The sequence below is a fragment of the Musca autumnalis genome, unplaced genomic scaffold (genome assembly GCF_047663935.1).
Source record: "Musca autumnalis isolate F117 unplaced genomic scaffold, ASM4766393v1 scaffold_2, whole genome shotgun sequence".
Taxonomy (NCBI): Eukaryota; Metazoa; Arthropoda; class Insecta; order Diptera; family Muscidae; genus Musca; species Musca autumnalis.
This window is the reverse complement of record NW_027411755.1, coordinates 259,496,047-259,518,144: the sequence shown is the minus strand read 5'-3', so window position 1 is coordinate 259,518,144 and position 22,098 is coordinate 259,496,047. Positions and strand designations below refer to the sequence as shown.

The following is a 22,098-nucleotide window of genomic DNA, read 5'->3' as shown; positions in this document are numbered from 1 at the left end:
TGTACCGCAATAACCGTAGGCAGAATAGAAATTTTGTCAATCTGAGCTTTGAATTTATTGAACTTATTAATTGAAGATATACTTCTGATATTAATAGATAAAACATTTAAGGTTTTTTATTTGGAATAAGTTTACTGTTAAATTCAGAAAAAAATTAGATATATAATTATTATTATTCATAAAAAGTTAGGAGAAAAAATAGCAAAAATATAATAATATACATATGTATAACTGCTTATGACGGCGATTCATATTCGTTATCCGATTCATTCACATTAATCACCTTTTGCTGGGAACGACATTGTTTAGATTGATATGTAGTAGCTTCCGATAATAATTTATCTACCTCCTCCTCGTTTCTCAAAATTCGTGGTTTTGACAACTCACTTCTCTTTATAAATACCTTATTATTTGAGGTGTAAACGGCTCGAAATCCAACACTTTTCAATGACTTCGCATAATTGAATAAATGCATCGTTTCCTTGCTGGAATAGTCACTAATATAAACATCTTTGGTTTCCTCCTGATCTTTTAATTTGAGTTTAACGGCCATCAGTTTTGACTTTGCAGTTTTCGAATTGAATTTAACAACAACAGTCTGCTTATCATTCTTCCTCTTATTAAGGAAAAATGCATCCGAAATGCTATCAGCTTTCATTTCAACGCCGACGTTAGATGACAGCTTCATAACAACGTCAACAGCTGTTTCATTTTCATTAGATCTTACACCAGAGTTCAAACAGTCATTTTGTACTCTCTGGTTGTTTAGAAATTTTACAGTCTATTTGAGCGTGCTCACTTCTGCTTTCAGTTCTTTGTTTTCTTTTTGTATCAGACTAATATTTTTCGTGTTCTCTTTTACACCCTTCAAAATGTCATCATATTGTCGCGACATAAACATCATAGTTTCTCTCATCTCCATTAGTTCATCCAGTTTCTTCAACTCTTTTCTCATTGCCCTCAGTTCAGCTGTTACAGATGCAATGTTCGTATCGTTGTTGTCACATACATGACAAACGAATTCTTCGTCTCGGTGCTCAACCAAGTGGTCGAATTGCTTTTTGCTCAGTTTTGTACAATCTGCATGGAATTTGTTGTTGCATTGGTCGCATTCAATGTTATCGTGTTTTTCATCTATCTGTAACTTACATTCAACACAGATAATTTTCTTTTTTATAACACTGCGTCTACTTGTAGGCATATTCGAATAATTCTAGATTGACTTTCAGCTACTTTTTGTAAATAGATGTGTTTTTTTGCCAATAACGTCTTTTAGAAACAATATTTTTGAATTATTCTTCACCAGATATAAATGTAATAAAAAACTGAACTTCACTCGCACAGGGTTGCCAACTTTGTTGGTTTTGTTTTCGTTACTTACTTGAATTTTGATTCCACCAGCGATATCCTGAATGGCCACAACCAACGATTAACTAATAAATTACAGTCTCGAAATGGTGCACCCCATTCTTGTGAACCTTCCGTGCTATTCCAAGCATGTCCCAGTTCACGCCAATATGAGCCTAAAAAGCCACGATTGTGCACTCGTTCGGGCGGTATCTGAAAGTAAAGAAAATATATAAAATATAGTTTTCGAACAATAAATAAATTCAAAGAAGATACTTTATACAGTGTGGGCCATTATTACATGTGTTCTTTTACTATCTGATGGATTTGAAAACGCAAAATAAACCCATTTGGAGGCATTAAAAATATAATTTTTACATTGAAAGTTAATGCCAAGAAGCTCCTCCTTGAAATTCAATCATTACTTTTAACTTTAAGCTAAGCGGAATCCTAAATCTGTTCGGTAAATCCAAAACATAACAAAAGAAGACTTGTAATAATGGGGGTATATCTATGAAAGACCTCTAAGGGCACTTTACCTATAGAAATGGTAGAAGTTACATATAATATATACCAATACTATTCATAGAAAACCTATAAAAACGCCTGCATAAGGTATTATATCTATAGAAGACTCTTAAAAGGTCTTGTGTCGATAAAGACCCGTAAAATGTGTTCAATCTAAGGAAGGCCCGCAAAAGCGTTTCTAGGTTTCTATTTATAGAAAGCCCCTAAAATTATCTACAGAAGATCCGCAACACACAGCGACCACTGTGCAATACTAATGAGTCTAAGTGAATCTGCACCGACAAGTACTCGCGAACAAAATCCAACGGGTTGGAAGAGAACCTCCTTTAATAGAGAGATATTTAAACGGTCAATGGAAAATATCGAATTAAATGGCTCCCCAGAGGAAATGGCACAACAACTTATCTCGCAAATAACCCAATCGTGCGACGCGTCGATGAAAAAGAGAAAACGAGGTTCAAATAAGTCCACAGATTGTATCCGAGCCAGAAGACGATTCGTAAGAACCCGCAATAGAGCTGAAAATGTCATACATCACCACATCCTGAAGGAGAATAAAAAGAAACTCAAAGCTGTAATACGCCGTAGCAAACGGAACTGTTTTCTGAGCATTTGTGACGAGCTTGAAACCCGCCATTTGGGTCTAGCTTACAAACCAGTGACAAAAAAGCTAAAAATTTTCAAAAACCACGCACCTACAGAAGCTGCAACGTTGGAAGATATAGTAAATCATCTTTTTCCACGCCAAAAGGTAACATCCTGGGAAACATTCGACCCCGGTGGATGATTCACATACCCACCCGTTACACTAACGGAGATAAGGATAGCCGTTTCAAAATTTGAGGACTCTAAGGCTCCTGGTTTAGACTGCATTCCTAACGCTGCAGTTAATGCTGTGGTGATCAACTGCTACAGCTGTTCAACTCCTGCCTGCGATATGGATACTTCCCATCAATATGGAAAAGGCAAAGGTTAGTGCTACTACCTAAAGAAGGCAAGCCACTTGATACACCATCATCATATCGGCCCTTATGTATGATCGATACTGATGAGGTCGACTCCTTAACCTCATCAGTAAAAATGCAGCCAAGAAAAACTAAGGAAAAACCCAAGATTTTTTCTGATGTTGTCTGTTTGATGGTTTTAGAGAAACTCAACTTTATTCACTATGTCCCAATTTACATTGGGCGAGTTTACTTGCGGCAACTGTCATTTTGTAGGAGAGAGAGGTGAGGCATATGGTAACCCTTTGCCTCTCAGCACCCTCTCTCACCAACAAACTGACAATTGCCGCAAGTAAACTCGCCCAATGTAAATTGGGACTAAATTATTTACAGATCTTAAAACTAACACACACACATACAACACATTTAGTAATGTACGCTATGTACATAAATGCACATTAAAAATACACCCCACGCAGACAATGCGTAGCGGTGATAAGATTACATATTTTACGATCGTCCCTTTTTATCTTAACTCAAGTGTTTTGGACGCGACTCGTTAATTATTTATGACCGACAGCTGTTGTCTTTAAATACAGATTCTAATCTACCTGACCCCATAACAGAGAGAACAATTCTACAAAATTGTCCATACTCCCCACCGTGAAAAGATCCTAATCTTTTAACAATTATATGGTTGTATGTTACTTTTTACAATATAGGGATATTATCATTAACATAATATAATATTTGTCATTTTCAAATTGCTGAAGGCATTACTTAGGTTCTAAATTAATAATAAAAATATAAAGAATTATAATATCTTATATCTAGGTGACAGCACCCAACACCTTCAGCAACCAGCTATGATGTGGTGGATCTTGCTTCCACCGATGAAACATTTTGAATATCCCATTTCTTTTTGTAGGATACTGAATTCCAATAAATCTTTCTCATAACTGGACATGTTTTGGAGACAACTTCTGGCACCAGTTTCGGTAGCACCATGGCATGATGAACAACGTACTATCTGCACCGGTAACTTCTTCGTCAACGGCATTACACGGCGACCTCGTTTCCCTTTCGCCACTCTGCTCTTGTAGGGACTTCATAACAATTTTGGTTGATGATTTATGAGCTGCGTTCGTAACGTTGCGAGGGCAATAGAACGGATTGTCCTTATGTTTAATTCGCCAATCATAATTTTCCATCTCATTGGTACCTTTGGTTTGTACCGTTACCATCGGCTCATATTTAGAAACTTCGATGTCATCACTGCTGGTTATAAAATATTCCGTTTGGCTACTACCTGCTTCGCCACACAGTAGTTTGTCGTAGACAGGAACTTCAACCTCTAATGAATTCTTACTATTCGTTAATTCATGATACTCTTGCTGCTGTATCATTTCGTCACGTACACGTTGCAATTCAGCTTCCATATGTGCTACCTCAGAAGCGTTACGTGTACGTTCATTTTGGAACAATTTCTCCAAATCGCCATAGCGAGAATTTACTGCAGCGTTTGTAGATTCCAATTCATCAATTTGACAACTCAAGCTATTAATAGTTATCCGAGCGGCAGTTAATTCTTCGATAGCACTTGAAGCTGCAACGGACTCACGATTGGCTTCTGCTTGAAGATCCTTAACCTTTTATTTATACATCATTTCATGTTTGCACATTTGTCCTTCGTGTTGTTCACGCAAATCTTGCAACGACTGTTCCAATTCGGCATCATACTCTTGTTTCTTGACGGCACTTTCTTTAAGTAGACTCTGAATGTTGCTTTCCAAATCAATTCGTGTCTGTGTTTCATCTTGCAAACGTTTATGAGTCTCATCCAATTGTTTTCGTAAAAACTCCAACTCCTTTTGCAAGTTATTAAGGCCATCGACGGCTTTTCCACAATCAGCATTGGCAGCATAATATTTAGCGTTAATGTCAGCCAACTGTGACTCATACTTCTGAGCCTTTTCTTCAGCAATTCGGCAGTTCTTGGTTGCTTCATTCAATAACTTGCGTAGGAACTCCAATTCCTTTTGTAAATCATTTAGATCATCAATAGCCGTTTGAGCATTTTCCTCGGCAATTGAGCAAGCCTTGGTTTGTCGATGTAATCTGGACTTCAATTGCTCATTTTTCTCACGTATTTGGTTATTTTCGATTTTTAATTTTCGCGAAACATCACCGCGAACGTTTTCATTTTCAGTTTCCGTATGTTTCAAGATCTCAACAACTTCCTGCTGAATCCCTAGACTACCTAAAAACTGTACTCTGGAAATGTTCCCATATTTCAACATGCGGTAACAAATTGTTAAAAAATTTAAATTCTCAACGAGATCATCCTCTTTTGGAAATTCTCTCAAATATTCCATCAATACTGACGATGCAATATCGTATCTTTCTGTCATATATTCCACACTTGGAAAGTCAGTCCTGATTTCAGTTTCCAAGTCATTCAACATATATTCAAACTTTCTAATTTAACCACCTTTTAATGTTTTAGAATGGCGCAGTATGTGTCTATTTTCATACTGTTTCAATGGACTTAAGCTGTCCATCTCAGCTATGTATTTAAATCTAGAAGGAGTTCGCAACTCCGACGAAGCCCTATTTGATTCTAAGCCCAAATCTATTTTAATCTGACGATCTAAATAGTCGAACTTTTTTATTGCATATCGCACACCTGAGGCGAATATGCTATGCATTTCATATGGAAATTTTCCCATATGCCGGAGCTCCCTATCATTGTCTAAAAAATCCTTTCTGGCTTCCGTGAAAGAACTAACAATGACTTCACACTTTTCCCTAGTTTCTCTTGCTACACTTGTTTGAGCAATTTTGCTCATTTTTAAGTATAGCGACACAATATATTCGCTCAACATCTTTTGATGCTGAATGAATTCTCCAAAATTCATTTTGACGAAAAAATATTGTGCGCCTTTAAGAAAACAAATTCAATTTGTTTTTGTTTCTTTAAATAAACATGTTACCAACCTAACGTAGTCACTTTTTTTCGTTTCACTACGTGTCACTAACACTATACTAAATAGACGGATACACTATCACATTTCACTATGATCCTAGCCTATCCTAGCGGATAAATACAACGCAGTAACTTTTTTTCTACGCGCTTATCCCGCTATTATCTATCTACGTGAACTATTACGTGTCTTTTTTTAAACACGAAACAATCACGTCGGGGTCACCAAATGATGAGACGACTCCTAGTATCATCACAAATGCACCCAAGAAACCAAAGAAAAGTAAACTATGAAAATGAAAACACACGCGCGTTGCGATGTTGTTCGCTTCGTTGCTTTAGAGAGACTCAACTTTATTCACTAAATTATTTACAGATCTTAAAACTAACACACACACATACAATACATTTAGTAATGTACGTTATGTACATAAATGCACATTAAAAATACACCCACGCAGACAATGCGTAGCGGTGATAAGATTACATATTTTACGATCGTCCCTTTTTATCTTAACTCAAGTGTTTTGGACGCGACTCGTTAATTATTTATGACCGACAGCTGTTGTCTTTAAATACAGATTCTAATCTACCTGACCCCATAACAGAGAGAACAATTCTACAAAATTGTCCAGATACATTTGGAAAACTTTTGGAGAGCGTTATACGAAATAGACTACAAGACTATGTTGAAGCTACGGATGGCTTATCAGAAAGACAATTTGGGTTCAGGAAGAAAAGATCAACGGTGGAGGCTATAAAAACGGTCGTTGATATTGCAAGAGCCGCAATGGGTGCTAAAAGTTGGAAGAAGGGTACAAAGGAATACTGTGTGGTTGTAACCCTCGATGTCAAAAATGCGTTCAACACAGCAAACTGGGAAAACATTGTGAAGGCCCTTATTCGCCTCAATGTCCCTCCCTACCTAGTAGCTGTAATAAAAGACTATTTTCGAAAAAGGGCTTTAATATACGATACTGACGAAGGAGTCAAAGTACACAAAGTCACAGGAGGAGTACCACAGGGATCGGTTCTGGGACCGCTGTTGTGGAACATTATGTATGATGGAGTTCTGAGAATAAACCTGCCAGAAAGGTCAAATAATATCGGTTTTGCTGATGATATAGCTCTGTAGTGCAATTCTCTAACTCATTTTTGGAGTTACAGACAAATGTCGGTAAAATTAAAACGCAAAATTATGAATGAAAAGTTGAAATAAAAGTTGACAACACTGTTGCTATCGGTAGAACTTTACGACTACTTTCTTTTGGTGGCTAACTTACCGAAAAATATCGTTAATTACCGAATTTATAAGCATATTAATTTTACCGATTTTTGTCGGTAACTCAAAAAATGTGTTAGAGAATCGCACTACTGGTGATAGTTGCAAAGACCATAGAAGAGGCGAAAACAGTGTCAGAAGCCACAATTCAAGTAGTTAAGTCATGGCTCAACTCATCTGGACTGCAATTAGCAGAACATAAAACCGAAGCCATCCTCATAACAAGCCGGAAATATGTGGAGTACATGGAAATGCAAATTGGTAACTGCATAATAAGAACAGCAGAAAGCTTAAAATACTTGGGAGTCATGCTAGATAACCGTCTATCGTTCAAGCAACATCTCGACTATATAAAGCTGAAGTCGAGTAAAACGTGTGCAGCACTATGTCGAATAATGCTGCTGTATAATATATAATAATGTCGAATAGCAGGAGTAGTAAAAAGTATAATACTATATGCAGCACCTATTTGGGCAAAATCCTTGAGACACATCGTACCGAGAGAAGATAAGGGGCCTAATTACGTGATTCGATTCGATCGAGTATTTGCTCGTGAAAAAGATTTCGACACGATAAAAAAGCGGCATGACGAGATTCGATCGAAATCGTTGATCGAATGTTTCGAGAGTAACCGGTAATCGAACTATGAAAACCTATGTGTACTATAGGGAATATTATGAAGGTAGATGTAAAAAATGGTGTTTGTTTGAAAGCAAGAACTATAAAAACAAAATTATGAATGAAAAATGTAAATGTTTGTTTAACAATACATTGAATAATAATTTCTGAATGAAGTTGTGCTAAGAAAAAAAAGAAAATGATTAATTCTTGCAAAATCTTTTTGACATTGTAGTAACAGATTGCTAGTACATCTACCTTAATAATCCTCTCTCAAAATAAATGAGAGAGAGTTTGGTGGGTGTTTTGCATTAGCCTCTCTGAGAGAACATTTCCTTTGGTAAACAACGGGGGATGAAATGTTTATAATGTACATACTTCACTTATAAAATAAAGGCTATTAATATTAAATATTTTTTTCTGTTTTGCAAAAATGCTTATTTTTCAACTTTTTTTAATGACTGCAAAACTAATGGTTAATGATTGCTTGCATTTTGATTCTAAATTTATCACAATTTCTAAAAACGACTACAAAGGACTTTTCGCAATTTCTCTTGTTATATTGTCTAAAAAATGCTGCCAATTATTTACTAACATCTGCTCTGTTCCAGAACCTGCAAAAAGCTACTATTTTTTACTACGATAACATTTTTTCCTTTATGTTATCGGAAAAAATAGTAAAAATTAGTAGATTCTTGCAGTACTGGAACAAACTTATCGTTTTTCTTCTATAAAACGACAACAAACAACAATTTTTACATTTTAAACAAAAAGACAATAAAAAATCTTTCATTTTATTTGTTTACGATAGGCAATTTGGCCTCGAGAAATTACTCGCAAATTTATGCTCAATTATTCGCTAATTTTACTCGATAACGAGTGTTGTCATCCCAACTTTGAGTACTCAGGTCGAAACAACTCGATATCGAATAACATAATTAGGCCCAAGTTCGGTTTATAGGCTTATGGCACTTCGTGTGTGTTGTGCGTACAGAACCGTATCCGATGATGCTGCATTTGTTATTGCAGCAATGACGCCGATCGATCTGTTGGCAAAACAGGCGGAACGAACGTTCGAATTACGTGGATCAACGGTCAATGAAAGTGGCATGGAGGCAGTCACAAGTCAAACGATGGTGGAGTGGCAGACGAGGTGGTCGACATCCACAAAAGGAAGGTGGACTCAAAAACTAATCCCAAATGTTGAAACTTGGTGCAACAGGCAACATGGTGATTTAAACTTCTACTTAACCCAATTCTTAAGTGGCCACGGATGTTTCAGGTCATATCTATTCCGCTTTGGACTCGATAGCTCGCCCTTCTGTCCGAACTGTGCAGAAGATATAGAGGATCCCAAACATGTCTTATTTGTGTGTCCTAGATTTAATGAGGAAAGAATGAACTTGGAGTGCCAAATTGGATGTACAGTAAGTGAAGAAAGCATAATCCAGCTAATGGTAGTGTTTAGGTGAGGGAGGGGAAATCCATAGGTATTTACAACGATAGCTCAGGATACCATTTGATGAGCATTGGAGGGAGAAAAGAACAAGAGAAATAAAAACAACCAGTATCAATTCTTAATATAAATATGATTGCTGTTTATTGATAGATGATTTCTTTTCTTACAACAAAGATTACATTTTGTAATCGGGGATAGTGGCGACAGAGGCCTTTTAGTAATAACGCGTAGACGTTATTTCTCGACAAATGCTAGATGACAAGTGAACGCAGAGGTTCTAAGTGATCGCTGAGGATCCCATGTCATATACTAATACAATTACAATTATTCCAGTGAGATTAAGAGTGTAACAATGTGAGCAAACCGTCAACAACCGATGCCCAGCGGCGATCCGCACACTACGGTATCCGCAGCGGGAATTGTAGAGGAGATGCCAGTGCGCCAATCAGCATCCGTGATTGATCGAGCAGGGGAAGTTGAGGGACAAAGTATCTAACTTATACAGGTAGAGTCTCCTCAAAATTGGAATTTTGTATGTGAATGTATTAAATCCATAATTTTGGAATTAAAGCGGCAAGATGAAATTAGAAGAACAATGTAAATACTAGCTGGGGTCACTAGTACCATTCCCACCCTACTAAGAAATGCTTCCAAACGGCGGTACCGTAGGGATTGTGGAACGATGAAATGGGGTTATTTTAGCGTGTTAAAGTCTCCCACTCCTGGCAAAAAAAAGAAGATCCGCAAAAGGTACACAACATGATTTGTGAAAGGTATTCGATGTATAGAAAGCCCGTAAAAGGTCTTCCATCTACACAGGGGCAATAAAAGGTGCCGTACAAGGTCATCTATATATTTAAGGCACGTAATACGTATTCTAGAAGGCTTGTAAAAGGTCTTCTTCTTTGCATAGAAGGTTTTCTATCTCCATAAGGCACGTAAAGCTGTTACATGTCGAGAGAGTACTAGTGTGATGTGGCAGCTTAATGTACACAGGTGGAGTGTCGGCCTCACTCATTCATGCACAAAGACAGTAGTATCAACATCTATACAATCCTCAAAAAGCTATTAAACGTCGGTGAATTCCAATGTACACTGTTGTGGGTACCTCAGGTGGCAGTTGGGTACCCTTGCCCACCCAATGGGTTCCTTATCTAAACTCCCTATGGGTCCCATGTTCTATGAGAACCCCCAATAAGTTTGTTGCCCGTAACCTTCCTTCACTTTACCCGATTATATAACAATTATATCCACATGTTAATTTGTTCTTTCAGATAGTAATTCAAAACATTTTTTTATTGTAATTCTGCGGTGTCTAACAATTTAACAAAATTAAGTCAAAGTCGACTTAATTTCAAATATAAAGTCTATGGCAAATAACGATCATTGACTACTTAATACTTAATGGTAATTAAGAGTAAACAATATTCAAAAGTATAATGTAAAACAATTAAAGGTATAACCAATGGTTAACCCCATTTAAATCGTGCCACTGTGCACGATTAAATGCCCCAACCTATTCGAGCTCGATTAGTAAACGGGTGTGTCAAAAGACATATAATTTTCTTACGATATTTGTAAATGGGATTACCAACAAGGCAAAAGCTTATATGTAGTTAATTATACGTATAAGTAATAATAGCTGTGTCTTTTTACGTGATAATTAGTAATAATTATTACTAATGTTGCAAATTTTGACAGCTGTATAAAGGAAAAGTTGCTGAAAAAAATGTTTCAGCAACATTTAGTAAGTAAAAAGACACCCCTATTGTTTTTTTTTTTTAAAGAGCATGCCTAAAGGTATGCTTCTTTTGAGTTCACGTTAAACATGAACAGATTGGAAATTTAAGAAAAACGTCATTAAGTATATTGTACGTGAATACGTAAATTTGTAAATTTTAGATCATGGACAACTTAATTTCTAATTAAGCCTATTTAATAAAATTAATAATTGACTTAATCTAGAACAAATTATTAGCTGGTTGAATAATATGGTAATAATTAGTACAATTAGTCAATAGACTTATAAATGAATAATCGTATTTAATTGTGAGTAAACAGAAAGATATTTCTGTAGACTATTTTGGAGATTTCAAAATAGTCTTTAAAAATATGTTTGATGTTAAATCCAAGTACTATATCGGGTTTTCTACCTTTCTACTATTCTGGACTTACATACATACTGGGTATAGTGTATACTTATTCCATCCTGTATGGTTGGTGAAAGAATTATGATGATGAAAGGTGTTGTCGTCTATTTCGTGATGGTGGATGTTGGCTACATTTGGGTATGAGTGTTGTTGTTTTAAATTTGATGATGGTGATGGAGGTTTGGATGGTTGATGGAAATGTCGAAAACTGTATAAAATGTTGATTCTATTGCTGGAGTGAAATGTAGATTCTGGAATGTCGGGCTATTGTGTGGTGATAAATGTTGATGTATTGGTGACGGTGTGGACCCCCCATACCAAGTGCGGATATTATTCGAATGTTCGGCACAACATTCGAAAACGATATCACATTCGAAGGATTGGCAAATGTTTTTCGGGTGTACACAAGCACGTTGTTCTTTTGTTCGTCAAAAGTTTAAAAACGATATCGTTTTCGAACATTTGGCGAATGTTTTTTCTTCACAAGAAAAATTGTTTCGAGAAACATTTTTTACTTTGAAAATTTTTTTCTTTCAAAAAAAAATTTATATTGTTTGTAAAAAATTCCCATTTGCTTTTTTCAAATAATTTCGATATAAATGCTACGTATAATGTAGACAATAAGTGTTGATAAAGACAACATATGGGTAGGTTGCCAAACACAAGACAACAATGTTTATCAACAGTTACATATCGAGTCGCAAACATAAAGAAATAAAAACGGAAAAGGTACATAACAGAAACATCAAGAAACTCCACAAAAATGTTTTTCGCCACTATCGCAAAAACTATCATCTTTCATTCGCTAATAATATTATTAACGATATTCGAATTCGAAGGTTTTCCTGCCACAAACTGAGCGACGAATGAATCGTTTTTAATTCGTTCTCGTGTGTCGTTTTCGAACAAAATATCCGCAAAACTATCGAAAAACATTCGAAAACGAATCGTTTGCGATAGCAATGGTATGGGGGGGAGTAAAACTGCATGTAGTTTACACCGTATCAAATGTATACTTGGATTGATGGTTGCATTTTTAGCTAATGTTGGCCATGTTTAATGGAGCTATTCCATGAGTTGTTGGTCCAAGCCATGAAATAAAACAATCAAAGATATAATATTGGGTTTCGGCCTTGTAGCAATGTGGCCATGTTGGTTGACACGTGGGCAGATTTGCTTGACGTCGTCGGCTGTTCTACCAAAATGCACTAAACTTGATCTTAATTGGAATGTCGTTTTAATATTTCTTGTCCAAAATTACAAATGCTTAATGGCAGGTTTCGTGCATAAGCGTTGAGGTCCAAGCTGTTAATCCGCGGCAGGGTGGAAGTACAGTGTTCCGTTATATAAAATCACGTGGTTCGGACCTCGATTTCCAGAAAGCAAGACTGCACTTTTTGCTTAACAGGTCCGCGACGACAGGCATATGACAGTGGATGGTGTTGTGGAATTCAATTGCTGTAGTCCAAAGGATGAACCGGGTACCACGTGTAATCTTCTACAACGGAACACGTGCTGCTGGCCTAATGGAACTGTACCAGGTCGTGGATGCAGTGAGCGCCTAATATTCCATTACGTGCTGATGTAAATGTGCAGCATTTATATTGGGGAAATAATTGTGTGGTGTTGTGGTTATTAATGGCAGGTGGTAAGAGGTGGTGCTTCTGTGCCGAACGAATTTATTGCTAAGGTGGCTATGCACTTTAGGCCACAACATGCGTGGGCCGTTATTTCTTCCTCGTGGACGAGAATTCTAGAAAAAACGCAATAAATTATTTCAATGCAATTGCCTCAGAGTTTTGGTCTGAGTATGAAATTCACCTTTTCGTGTTTCCATAGGAACTTTTACCATTAGATATGTCCTTAAAAACGAAATCACACTTTTAATTTTTACCGCGCACACACACACTTTATTAAATTGAAAGTTTTATGTTAAAACTTGTTGCCGCTTCCACGAATTTTTTGCAATGATCAATATGGCGTTTTAGGGATCGCGAGCCTGATTTTCGTCTGTCATAAGATAATATCGATATTCACTGAAATTGATATCCTTTGTCAGCTGGTCGATAAGATGATTCCTTATCGGTGACGCAGTAAACTTTCATTGGATGGCAAAGAAAAGTTATCGGGTGACATAACAAAGCCGCGGAAAAGGTATTCCATGTTAATAAAGCCCGTAAGAAGCCTTCTGTCTACAGAAGGTCAGTAAAAGACCTTCTATCTATCTTTTGACGCCCCGAAAAGACTATTCTATTTAAGAAGACAAGTAAAACGTACCTATAGAGCACATTTACCCTGTTTTTCAAAGATTTAAATACATAAAGATTGGAAAACTCAATTGTTAACATTTGTCAATAGATGGAGTTAAGCTCTGTTGTTACGATATCATAACAACATTCTGTTAAGTAGTTAACCATTTCAGGTGTTTTAACCGCCAAGTTCATATTCAATGAACTGGAAACTGCTATGGAATACAATCCAGAGTCCAACTTTTTGCTTTCCTACAATCTGTATAAGCCGAACTGCGCTTTAATGGGGTTTTTATCATTAACATACCCCTGTTGTTGGCAAAATGTTTATATACTTTGTTTCATAAACATTTGTGCATTATGCATCTTTTCCAGTCTTTACAGTTCTATGTCTTTGTCTTATAGCTCCAACTGGCTATTACCCTTGCAGCGGATATCCACAACGTAGAATGTTATTAAACAAAATTTTCCGTCATTTTTGCATTTAAATTTCCAAAATCTCGCAAATATTTATAAATTTAGTTGTAATTGACATTTCGGTATTATTTCAAAATTGAGGCCAAAACCTAAAACTTTGAGCGTTGCGCGTGCGTTCAAAAAACAACAAGTAAGAAAAGCGTTAAGTTCGGTCGGGCCGAACTTTTTATACCCTCCACCATAAATTTCAGCCATTTCGGTGGATTAATGTGGCCACAACCTTCAAAATACCGAAATTCGGAAGGTACCGTTCTATGGGGGAAAGTTTTATACGCCTAAAGAAGACTAAATACCAAATTTCAGCCATATCGGTGTGATAATGAGGCTAAAACGTTCAAAATATCGAAAATCGGGAGATATTGTATTATGAGGGCTATATCAACACGTGGACCTATATAAACATTTTATGGTAGAAATGTTTCTTAGCCTCTGGAAACACAAAATACAAAGTTGCAACCGATTCTTTGGTCAAATGGGTCTAATACATTCAAAATATATTAAAATGACGCGTACTTTATAAGGGGTCTTATGTGGGGACTATACCAAAACGTGGACCTATATAACCCAACTTTGGTAGGAATGTTTTCTGGCCTCTGAAGACACAAAATACCAAATTACAACCAATTCTGTGGTCAAATGGGTCTAATACATTCAAAATATATTAAAATGACGCGTACTTTATATGGGGCCTTATATGGGGGCTATACCAAAACGTGGACCTATATAACCCAACTTTGGTAGGAATATTTTTTGGCCTCTGGAGACACAAAGTACCAAATTACAACCAATTCGGTGGTAAAATGGGCCAAATATCTTAAAAATTCCTTAAAACGACGACGCACAGAGGGGAAACATAGGCCTAAAGTTGCTCAAAACTCAAAATATTAAAATCGTTTTTTATGAAAAAAATGTTGATAAACGGCAGCCAGACTCTTTTCTACATTTGCTATAACCATCCTCGACTATGTAAGATTAACCAATCAAATGCAGCAGTCGATTGAACTCAGCCATACTGAAAACAAAAAGTAAATTTTCGAAAACTAAGAAATTAGGTGAACATTAAAATGACATTATTTTCGCGAAAATTTATATTTTTCAAGATTTATTGTTTTTGTACAGTCTCCGAACAAGATTGGCATTTAAAATTTTCAGATTGATTTTACATCTTTGTTCTTTAATAATGGTGATATATATCCTCTTTATGAAAAAAATTTTATGATGATTTTTAAGATTTCTACAATTTCAATAGTGAAAAAGTCTATTTCCCCGTTGTTTCCCGACCATAGTTTCTTCTAATGTTTTATGCGCTTGAGTCTCATATATCAGATACAATCATAAAAAATTGCGCATATTTGCGCCATTCCGAAAAAATCCAATTTTTCTTAACTAAAATATGACATATTTTTATATGGAATTGCAAGGTTTACTCACGCTAAATTTTGTTCCGCCTTATAACAGGGGCTCTTATTTATCAGAATAAACCAACACCTATCAAATATGTTTGCATTATTCAGAAACATTCACGGCTTTTCTCATGTGAATTGAGAAAACTTTAATTTAAGTATGTTTCAAAAAATAATATTTGGAATGAAATATATGTATATGGGACTATATACAGTCTGTCGCAAAAATTAGTATACACCGTTGAAACCAAAATATATTGGGGATAAATATCACTATAACTTAATGAAAACAACAAACAATTAGTTTTATTTGATAGACAAGAAGGTTGTCTTCCGTAATAACAATTAAAAGTGCGCAATATTTGCATACATTAGCAAATGTACGGTTCGAATCCCAAAAAGGCCAAAATTTATGTCGCAAAAGTTAGTATACAACGGAGAATCCTCGTGGAACTGTGTAAAAAATTCTTGATATTTTAGAACAAAATGAAACTAAATCTGTACTTAAGATCATAAAGAGTATATTAATTAGTTTTAATGGCAGTTATAGTACTTATAGTGACAAGTCCAACGTACACTGGATCGTAAAATCCACAAAAAATGGTCATCTACAAATACAACAACTGTAGTGACAAAATTCCGGGTGTTATGTCCGGTTTATGAATTCTAAAGCCATGAAATGCTCAGAAAAGCTCTAAAGTTTCAATATGGGGTGATCTTGATCGAGTTCCGGCTTGTCCTGTTAGAAAAAAACGGGAATTTCTTGAAGGAAACCAATACGTTTGAGGCCATTGTCCCTTTGAAACATGTAATAATCCTTAATCCTTACACATAAGGACTTTCCTTTGAGTTAATTTTATCATAAATGTTGCCACTTTTCATATTCCCACCAAAAGTAAATAGTAGGAGAACCTCAAGGTCCATTGTAAGCCCTACAGTTATACTGTCCTACCGGCCTTTCAGCGGTATCGGACATGCTTCTCGTGTTCCTAGTGTATAATTTACTACTAATGTCTAATGAACTACCTCTAACAGATCCATTTAGTTGTATTTTGGTCCTAAGTGAAGCGAACACAGCTTTTCAGAACGTTTTTGCACAATCCATGCGTTATAACAGCAGAGAAAGCTCTGTATTAAAATTTTAGATTAGCTATCATATCCTTCTGTGGTGGTAGAGTATCACTGTAGGGCTTACACCAGGACTTGAGGTTCTCCTACTATTTATTTTTGGTGGGAATGTGAAAAGGGACATAATTTGTGAGAAAACTAACTGAAAAGGAAAGTCCTTTTGAGTAAGGATTAAGGATTATTACATGTTTCAAAAGGACAACGGCCTTAAACGTGTGGGTTTCCTTCAAGAAATTCCCGTTTCTTCAAAAGGGACAAGTCGAAACTCGATCAAGATCACCCCATATTGAAACTTTAGAGCCTTTCTGAGCATTTTATGGCTTTAAAATGCATAAACAAGACATTTTGTCGCTACAGTTGTCATATTTGTAGATGACCAATTTTTGTGGATTTTACGATCCAGTGTACTTTGGACTTGTTACTATAAGTACTATAACTGCCATTAAAACCAATTAATATAATCTTTATGATCTTAGGTACAGATTTAGTTTCATTTTGTTCAAAAATATCAAGAATTTTTTACACAGTTCCAGGAGGATTCTCCGTTGTATACTAACTTTTGCGACATAAATTTTGGTCTTTTTGGGATTCGAACCGTACATTTGCTAATGTATGCAAATATTGCGCACTTTTAATTGTTATTACGGAAGACAACCTTCTTGTCTATCAAATAAAACTAATTGTTTGTTGTTTTCAATAAGTTATAGTGATATTTATCCCTAATACATTTTGGTTTCAACGGTGTATACTAACTTTTGCGACAGACTGTATACATCTGTACCGATTTGTTTGAAAATTGGCACAATGTTTTTTTAGGCTAGTTCAGGTTGCATGTGTCAAATTTCAGTGATTTTGGTGCATTTTTATCTCATATCAGATGCGAATATATATGGAAGATGCATCCAAATCTGGACCGATTTTCATTATTTTCTATAGGATTAATCCTTGTGCAGAAGATATGCTTTGTGCAAAATTTTATATCAATCCGACTATAAATGAGCGTTCTAGGGCTTTTGATCAATTTTTAACACACATTTCCCCTCTGTGCGACGCGTCACGCGTCATTTTGTATGGGGGCTATACGAAAGCGTGGAACTACATAGCTCGCTTTCAATACCAAAAGTCCTACGTAAATCTATATATATAAAAGAGCAGTGAGGTGAGGTATTCACTGACTGACTGACTGACTGATTCATCAACGCCCAGACGAAACCGCTGAAGCTAGAAAGTTGAAATTTTGGGTGTAGGTTGCTGTTGGTGTGTAGGGGTGAGATAAGGCTGGGTTTTTGAAAATTCGACCTAGAAGTGTACGAAAAGTACTAAAAGGTACTAAATATGGTACCCTTGGTATCAGGCAAACGGGAAGAGCTAGAATTCTAAAATTTGGAACGAGGGTCACTGATAGAAAGTTAGAAAGATGTACCAAAGGGTTTTTGGAAATTCGAACTACAAGGGTACGAAAAGTACTAAATGGTACTAAATTTAGTACAATTTGGATTTGTGTGAACGGATAGATCTGGAATCCTGAAATTTGAAATCAGGGTCAATTTTGGAGAGTAACAAAGAAAGGTTTTTAGAAATTCGAACTATAGAGGTACGAAAAGTACTAAATGGTACTAAATTTAGTACAATTTTGATTTGGGTGAACGGATTGAGCTGGAATACAGACATTTGGAATGAGGGTCACTGATGAAGAGTAACAATGAAAGGTTTTTGTAAATTCGAACTATATGGGTACGAAAAGTACTAAATGGTACTAAATTTAGTACAATTTGGATTTGGGTGAACGGATAGAGCTGGAATCCTGAAATTTGAAATTAGGGTCACTGGTGGAGAGTAACAAAGAAAGGTTTTAGGAAATTCGAACTATAAGTGCACGAAAAGTAGTAAATGGTACTAAATTTAGTACAATTTGGGTTTGGGTGAACGAATAGGAATCCTGCAATTTGGAATTAAGGTCACTGATGGAGAGTAAAAAAGAAAGGTTTTTCGAAATTCGAATTAAAAGTATAGGAAAAGTACTAAAAATAGTACAATTTGGATTTGGGTGAACGGATAGAGCTGGAATACAAACGTTTGGAATGAGGGTCACTGATGAAGACTAACAATGAAAAGTTTTTGGAAATTCGAACTATAAGGGTACGAAAAGTACTAAATGGTACTAAATTTAGTACAATTTTGATTTGGGTGAACGGATTGAGGTGGAATCCTGAAATTTGAAATTAGCGTCAATTTTGGAGAGTAACAAAGAAAGGTTTTTGGAAATTCGAACTACAGAGGTACGAAAAGTACAAAATGGTACTAAATTTATTACAATTTGGAATTGGGTGAACGCATAGAGCTGGAATCCTGAAATTTGGAATGACGATCACTGATGAAGAGTAAAAATGAAAGGTTTTTGGAAATTTGAATCAAAAGTATAGGAAAAGTACTAAATATAGTACAATTTGGATTTGAAATTCGAACTATAAGGGTACGAAAAGTACTAAATGGTACTAAATTTAGTACAATTTTGATTTGGGTGAACAGATTGAGCTGGAATACAGACATTTGGAATGAGGGTCACTGATGAAGAGCAACACTGAAAGGTTTTTGTAAATATAAGAGTACTAAATGGTACTAAATTTAGTACAATTTGGATTTTGGTGAACGGATAGAGCTGGAATCCTGAAATTTGAAATTAGGGTCACTGGTGGAGAGTAACAAAGAAAGGTTTTTGGAAATTCGAACTATAAGTGCACGAAAAGTACTAAATGGTACTATGTTTAGTACAATTTGGATTTGGGTGAACGGATAGAGCTGGAATCCTGAAAGTTGGAATGAGAATCACTGATGAAGAGTAAAAATCAAAGGTTTTTAGAATTCGAACTATAAATGTACGAAAAGTAATAAATGGTACTTAATTTAGTACAATTTGGGTTTGGGTGAACGAATAGAGCTAGAATCCTGAAATTTGGAATGAAGGTCACTGATGGAGACTAAAAAAGAGAGATTTTTGGAATTTCGAATTAAAAGTATACGAAAAGTACTAAATAGTTCTAAATATAGTACAATTTGGATATGGGTCGACGAATAGGGCCGGAATCCTGAAATTTGGAATGGGGGTCACTGATGAAGAGTAATAAAGATGTACCAAAGGTCAAAAAGTCCTATGTGGTAGTGAGTTTAGTATGATTTGGATTTGAAGAGCTGGAATCCTGAAATTTGGAATTAAGATTACTGTTGGAATATAGAATTGAGATATGGAGGAAGTTTTGGGAAAGCATACTAATGTACACAAAGCAGTACTAAATGGTACGGAGTTCGCTACAATTTGTATTTGCGTGAACAGATTACTGTTGGAGTGTATGATTGAGGTAGTTTTGGAAATTAGCACTTATGGAAAAATGATAAATGGAACTACATTGGCTATAAATTGGGTTTAGGTGAACGGATAGAGCTGAGATATTAAAGTACATTTTGGAAAATCGTGTACAAAAAGTGCTAAATGGTACAAAATTGGGTACCTTTTCAGTATTAGATTAGCAATTGGTGTTTAGAGTGGAGGTAGGGAGGAGGTTTTGAAAATTCGTACTTATTTATACAAAAAGTACTAAATGGTACTATAATGGGTTTCAGGAGAACAGGTAAAGCTGGAAAAGTGAATTGGGGTTAGGATATTGTTGAATATAAGGAAGTAATTTTTTAAACGTTTACTTACGTATACGAAAAGTTGGGTAACATGTTGGTACCAAACCCATTTTGGTATTGTGTAGGAACAATGCTGGGATTATATAATTTAATACCCTATTTGTACAAAAAATGCGAAATGGAAAATTTTTTGTTATGAAAATCACTCTAAAATTTGAGACAAAGTTCTGAGTTTGAAAAATTGTACTGAATATTGTTCCATTGATTTGATGTTAACGCCAAGTGTTTCTAAATAATGTACTGAAATTAAGTAGTCAAACGTGAAGTATATTTTCAAAAACTGTTTTTTGTTCTGACCGCTTTGGTATGTTAATTTGAAAACTTGGTCCAAAGCGACAATTTTGTTACGTAGAAGTTATTTGTCCCCTGATACAATTTTTTGTAAAAAAGTTTTTCTAACTTCCGAATTTTCGGTTGGAAGATGTGCAGAAGATCTTCAAAATACTGTAAATGTTCAAAATATCTCTTCTAATAAACGTGGATTGAAGTGGACATTTTTCAAATTAAACTTTTATAACCTCTGAGTATTCAAGGTCTAAATTTAAAGAAAATTTGACAATATAGATTTGTTCTTCTTTTAAAATACACTAAGTCGAGGGTACCATTTTGAATGCCGAAAATTTAACGGACCTATTCGGGTTCTAGGCGAAACCCCTAAAGCTAGAACCTTGCATTGTATATGTGCGTGATTGTTGTTGTGAAGGGGTGAGATAAAGCTTAGTGTTTGGAAATTCGTACTGGAAGGGAATGCTGTGTTAGTGAAGGGTTTATACCAGGAGTCAAATCTGAAATTTGCAATATGATACGTAGTTTTGGAAATTCGAAATATAAATATGGTAGTTGTGTAGGGATGCGATACGGCAGATTTTGTTTTGTAAATTCTGACTACATTCGAAAAAATTATTGGTAACACTGTGCAACACTGGAAATGCAAACAACTTTATATGGGCATTTTCTGAAAGTACACATTGAGACTACAAAAACCTTAATTGGGTTTTGTGTTCTTAGATCGGGTTTAGATTTTATGGCCTCATCTAAACCGACCTAAAAAGGGCCTTTTTTCCAGTGATCGGACCTTTATCTCCGAAACTAATAAGAATTCTGCTTTGCAGTCTTCGGCAATATTGTAGCCATAAAGTAGTAGAACGTATGTGTCAAACAGATGAACTAGGAAATCCTGCATCTAGCGCATCAAATTCGTTAAAATATAGAAAAGTTTACATAATTTCTGAAATTCCGGTCAGTAGCAACTCGTCTGTTGGGAGCTGAACTAATTAATCATTCTACAAGTATTCCAAATAATGTGACCATCAATTCTTCAGAACATTCTGAAACTCTAAAATGGTTATTTCACTTTGTTAAAAGGGTATTTCATAACATACCTTTTTCAAAACTTATTTCAAACAATGTTCACACAGGCTGTTTATTCTCATGTTGGGGATTTCAATGAGTTATTGAAATATTTATCAAATTGTTGTTGAAAAATTTGCTATAAACAAGGCGATAGAGGCATTTTACAACGATGTAATGTTCTGAAGAGTTGTGCATTACATTCCAGAGAATATTTTCTCAAAGGTAACTTTAAGAAAAATTTAACAGTTTGGGAGATACGCTGAGAAATATACACAAATTATAGAATTTTTAGATATATTATAAAATTTGAGACAATAAGTGCAGTTTTTCGAGTTCACTATTCCTCCAAACATTTTCTTCTTGCTCTTATCTACAAGTTTTCTGCAGATGTCAAAACAAGATTCGTACTGGTTTCAGAGATACATCCCCGATTTGTTTTTAAAATTCGATATTTAACCATGTTTAGATGATGCCATAAAAACCGAAC

The 22,098-nt window shown here is 35.5% G+C and overlaps 2 protein-coding genes across 3 annotated transcripts in view; both read right to left on the bottom strand.

Moving 5' to 3' along the window:
* Positions 1–22,098, bottom strand: part of LOC141391936 (uncharacterized) — a 45,292-nt gene that overhangs the window by 9,358 nt on the left and 13,836 nt on the right. For both annotated transcript variants that reach the window (XM_073964693.1, XM_073964692.1), the window contains exon 4: positions 1,382–1,560. In XM_073964693.1, coding sequence (XP_073820794.1) covers positions 1,382–1,560 — 179 coding nt within the window. The remainder of the gene's footprint in view (positions 1–1,381; positions 1,561–22,098) is intronic.
* The window catches only part of LOC141395228 (uncharacterized), a 76,774-nt gene continuing 58,448 nt past the window's right edge, over positions 3,773–22,098 (bottom strand). Inside the window, exon 2 of the mRNA XM_073970768.1 lies at positions 3,773–4,370. Coding sequence (XP_073826869.1) covers positions 3,773–4,258 — 486 coding nt within the window. The 5' untranslated portion in view covers positions 4,259–4,370. The remainder of the gene's footprint in view (positions 4,371–22,098) is intronic.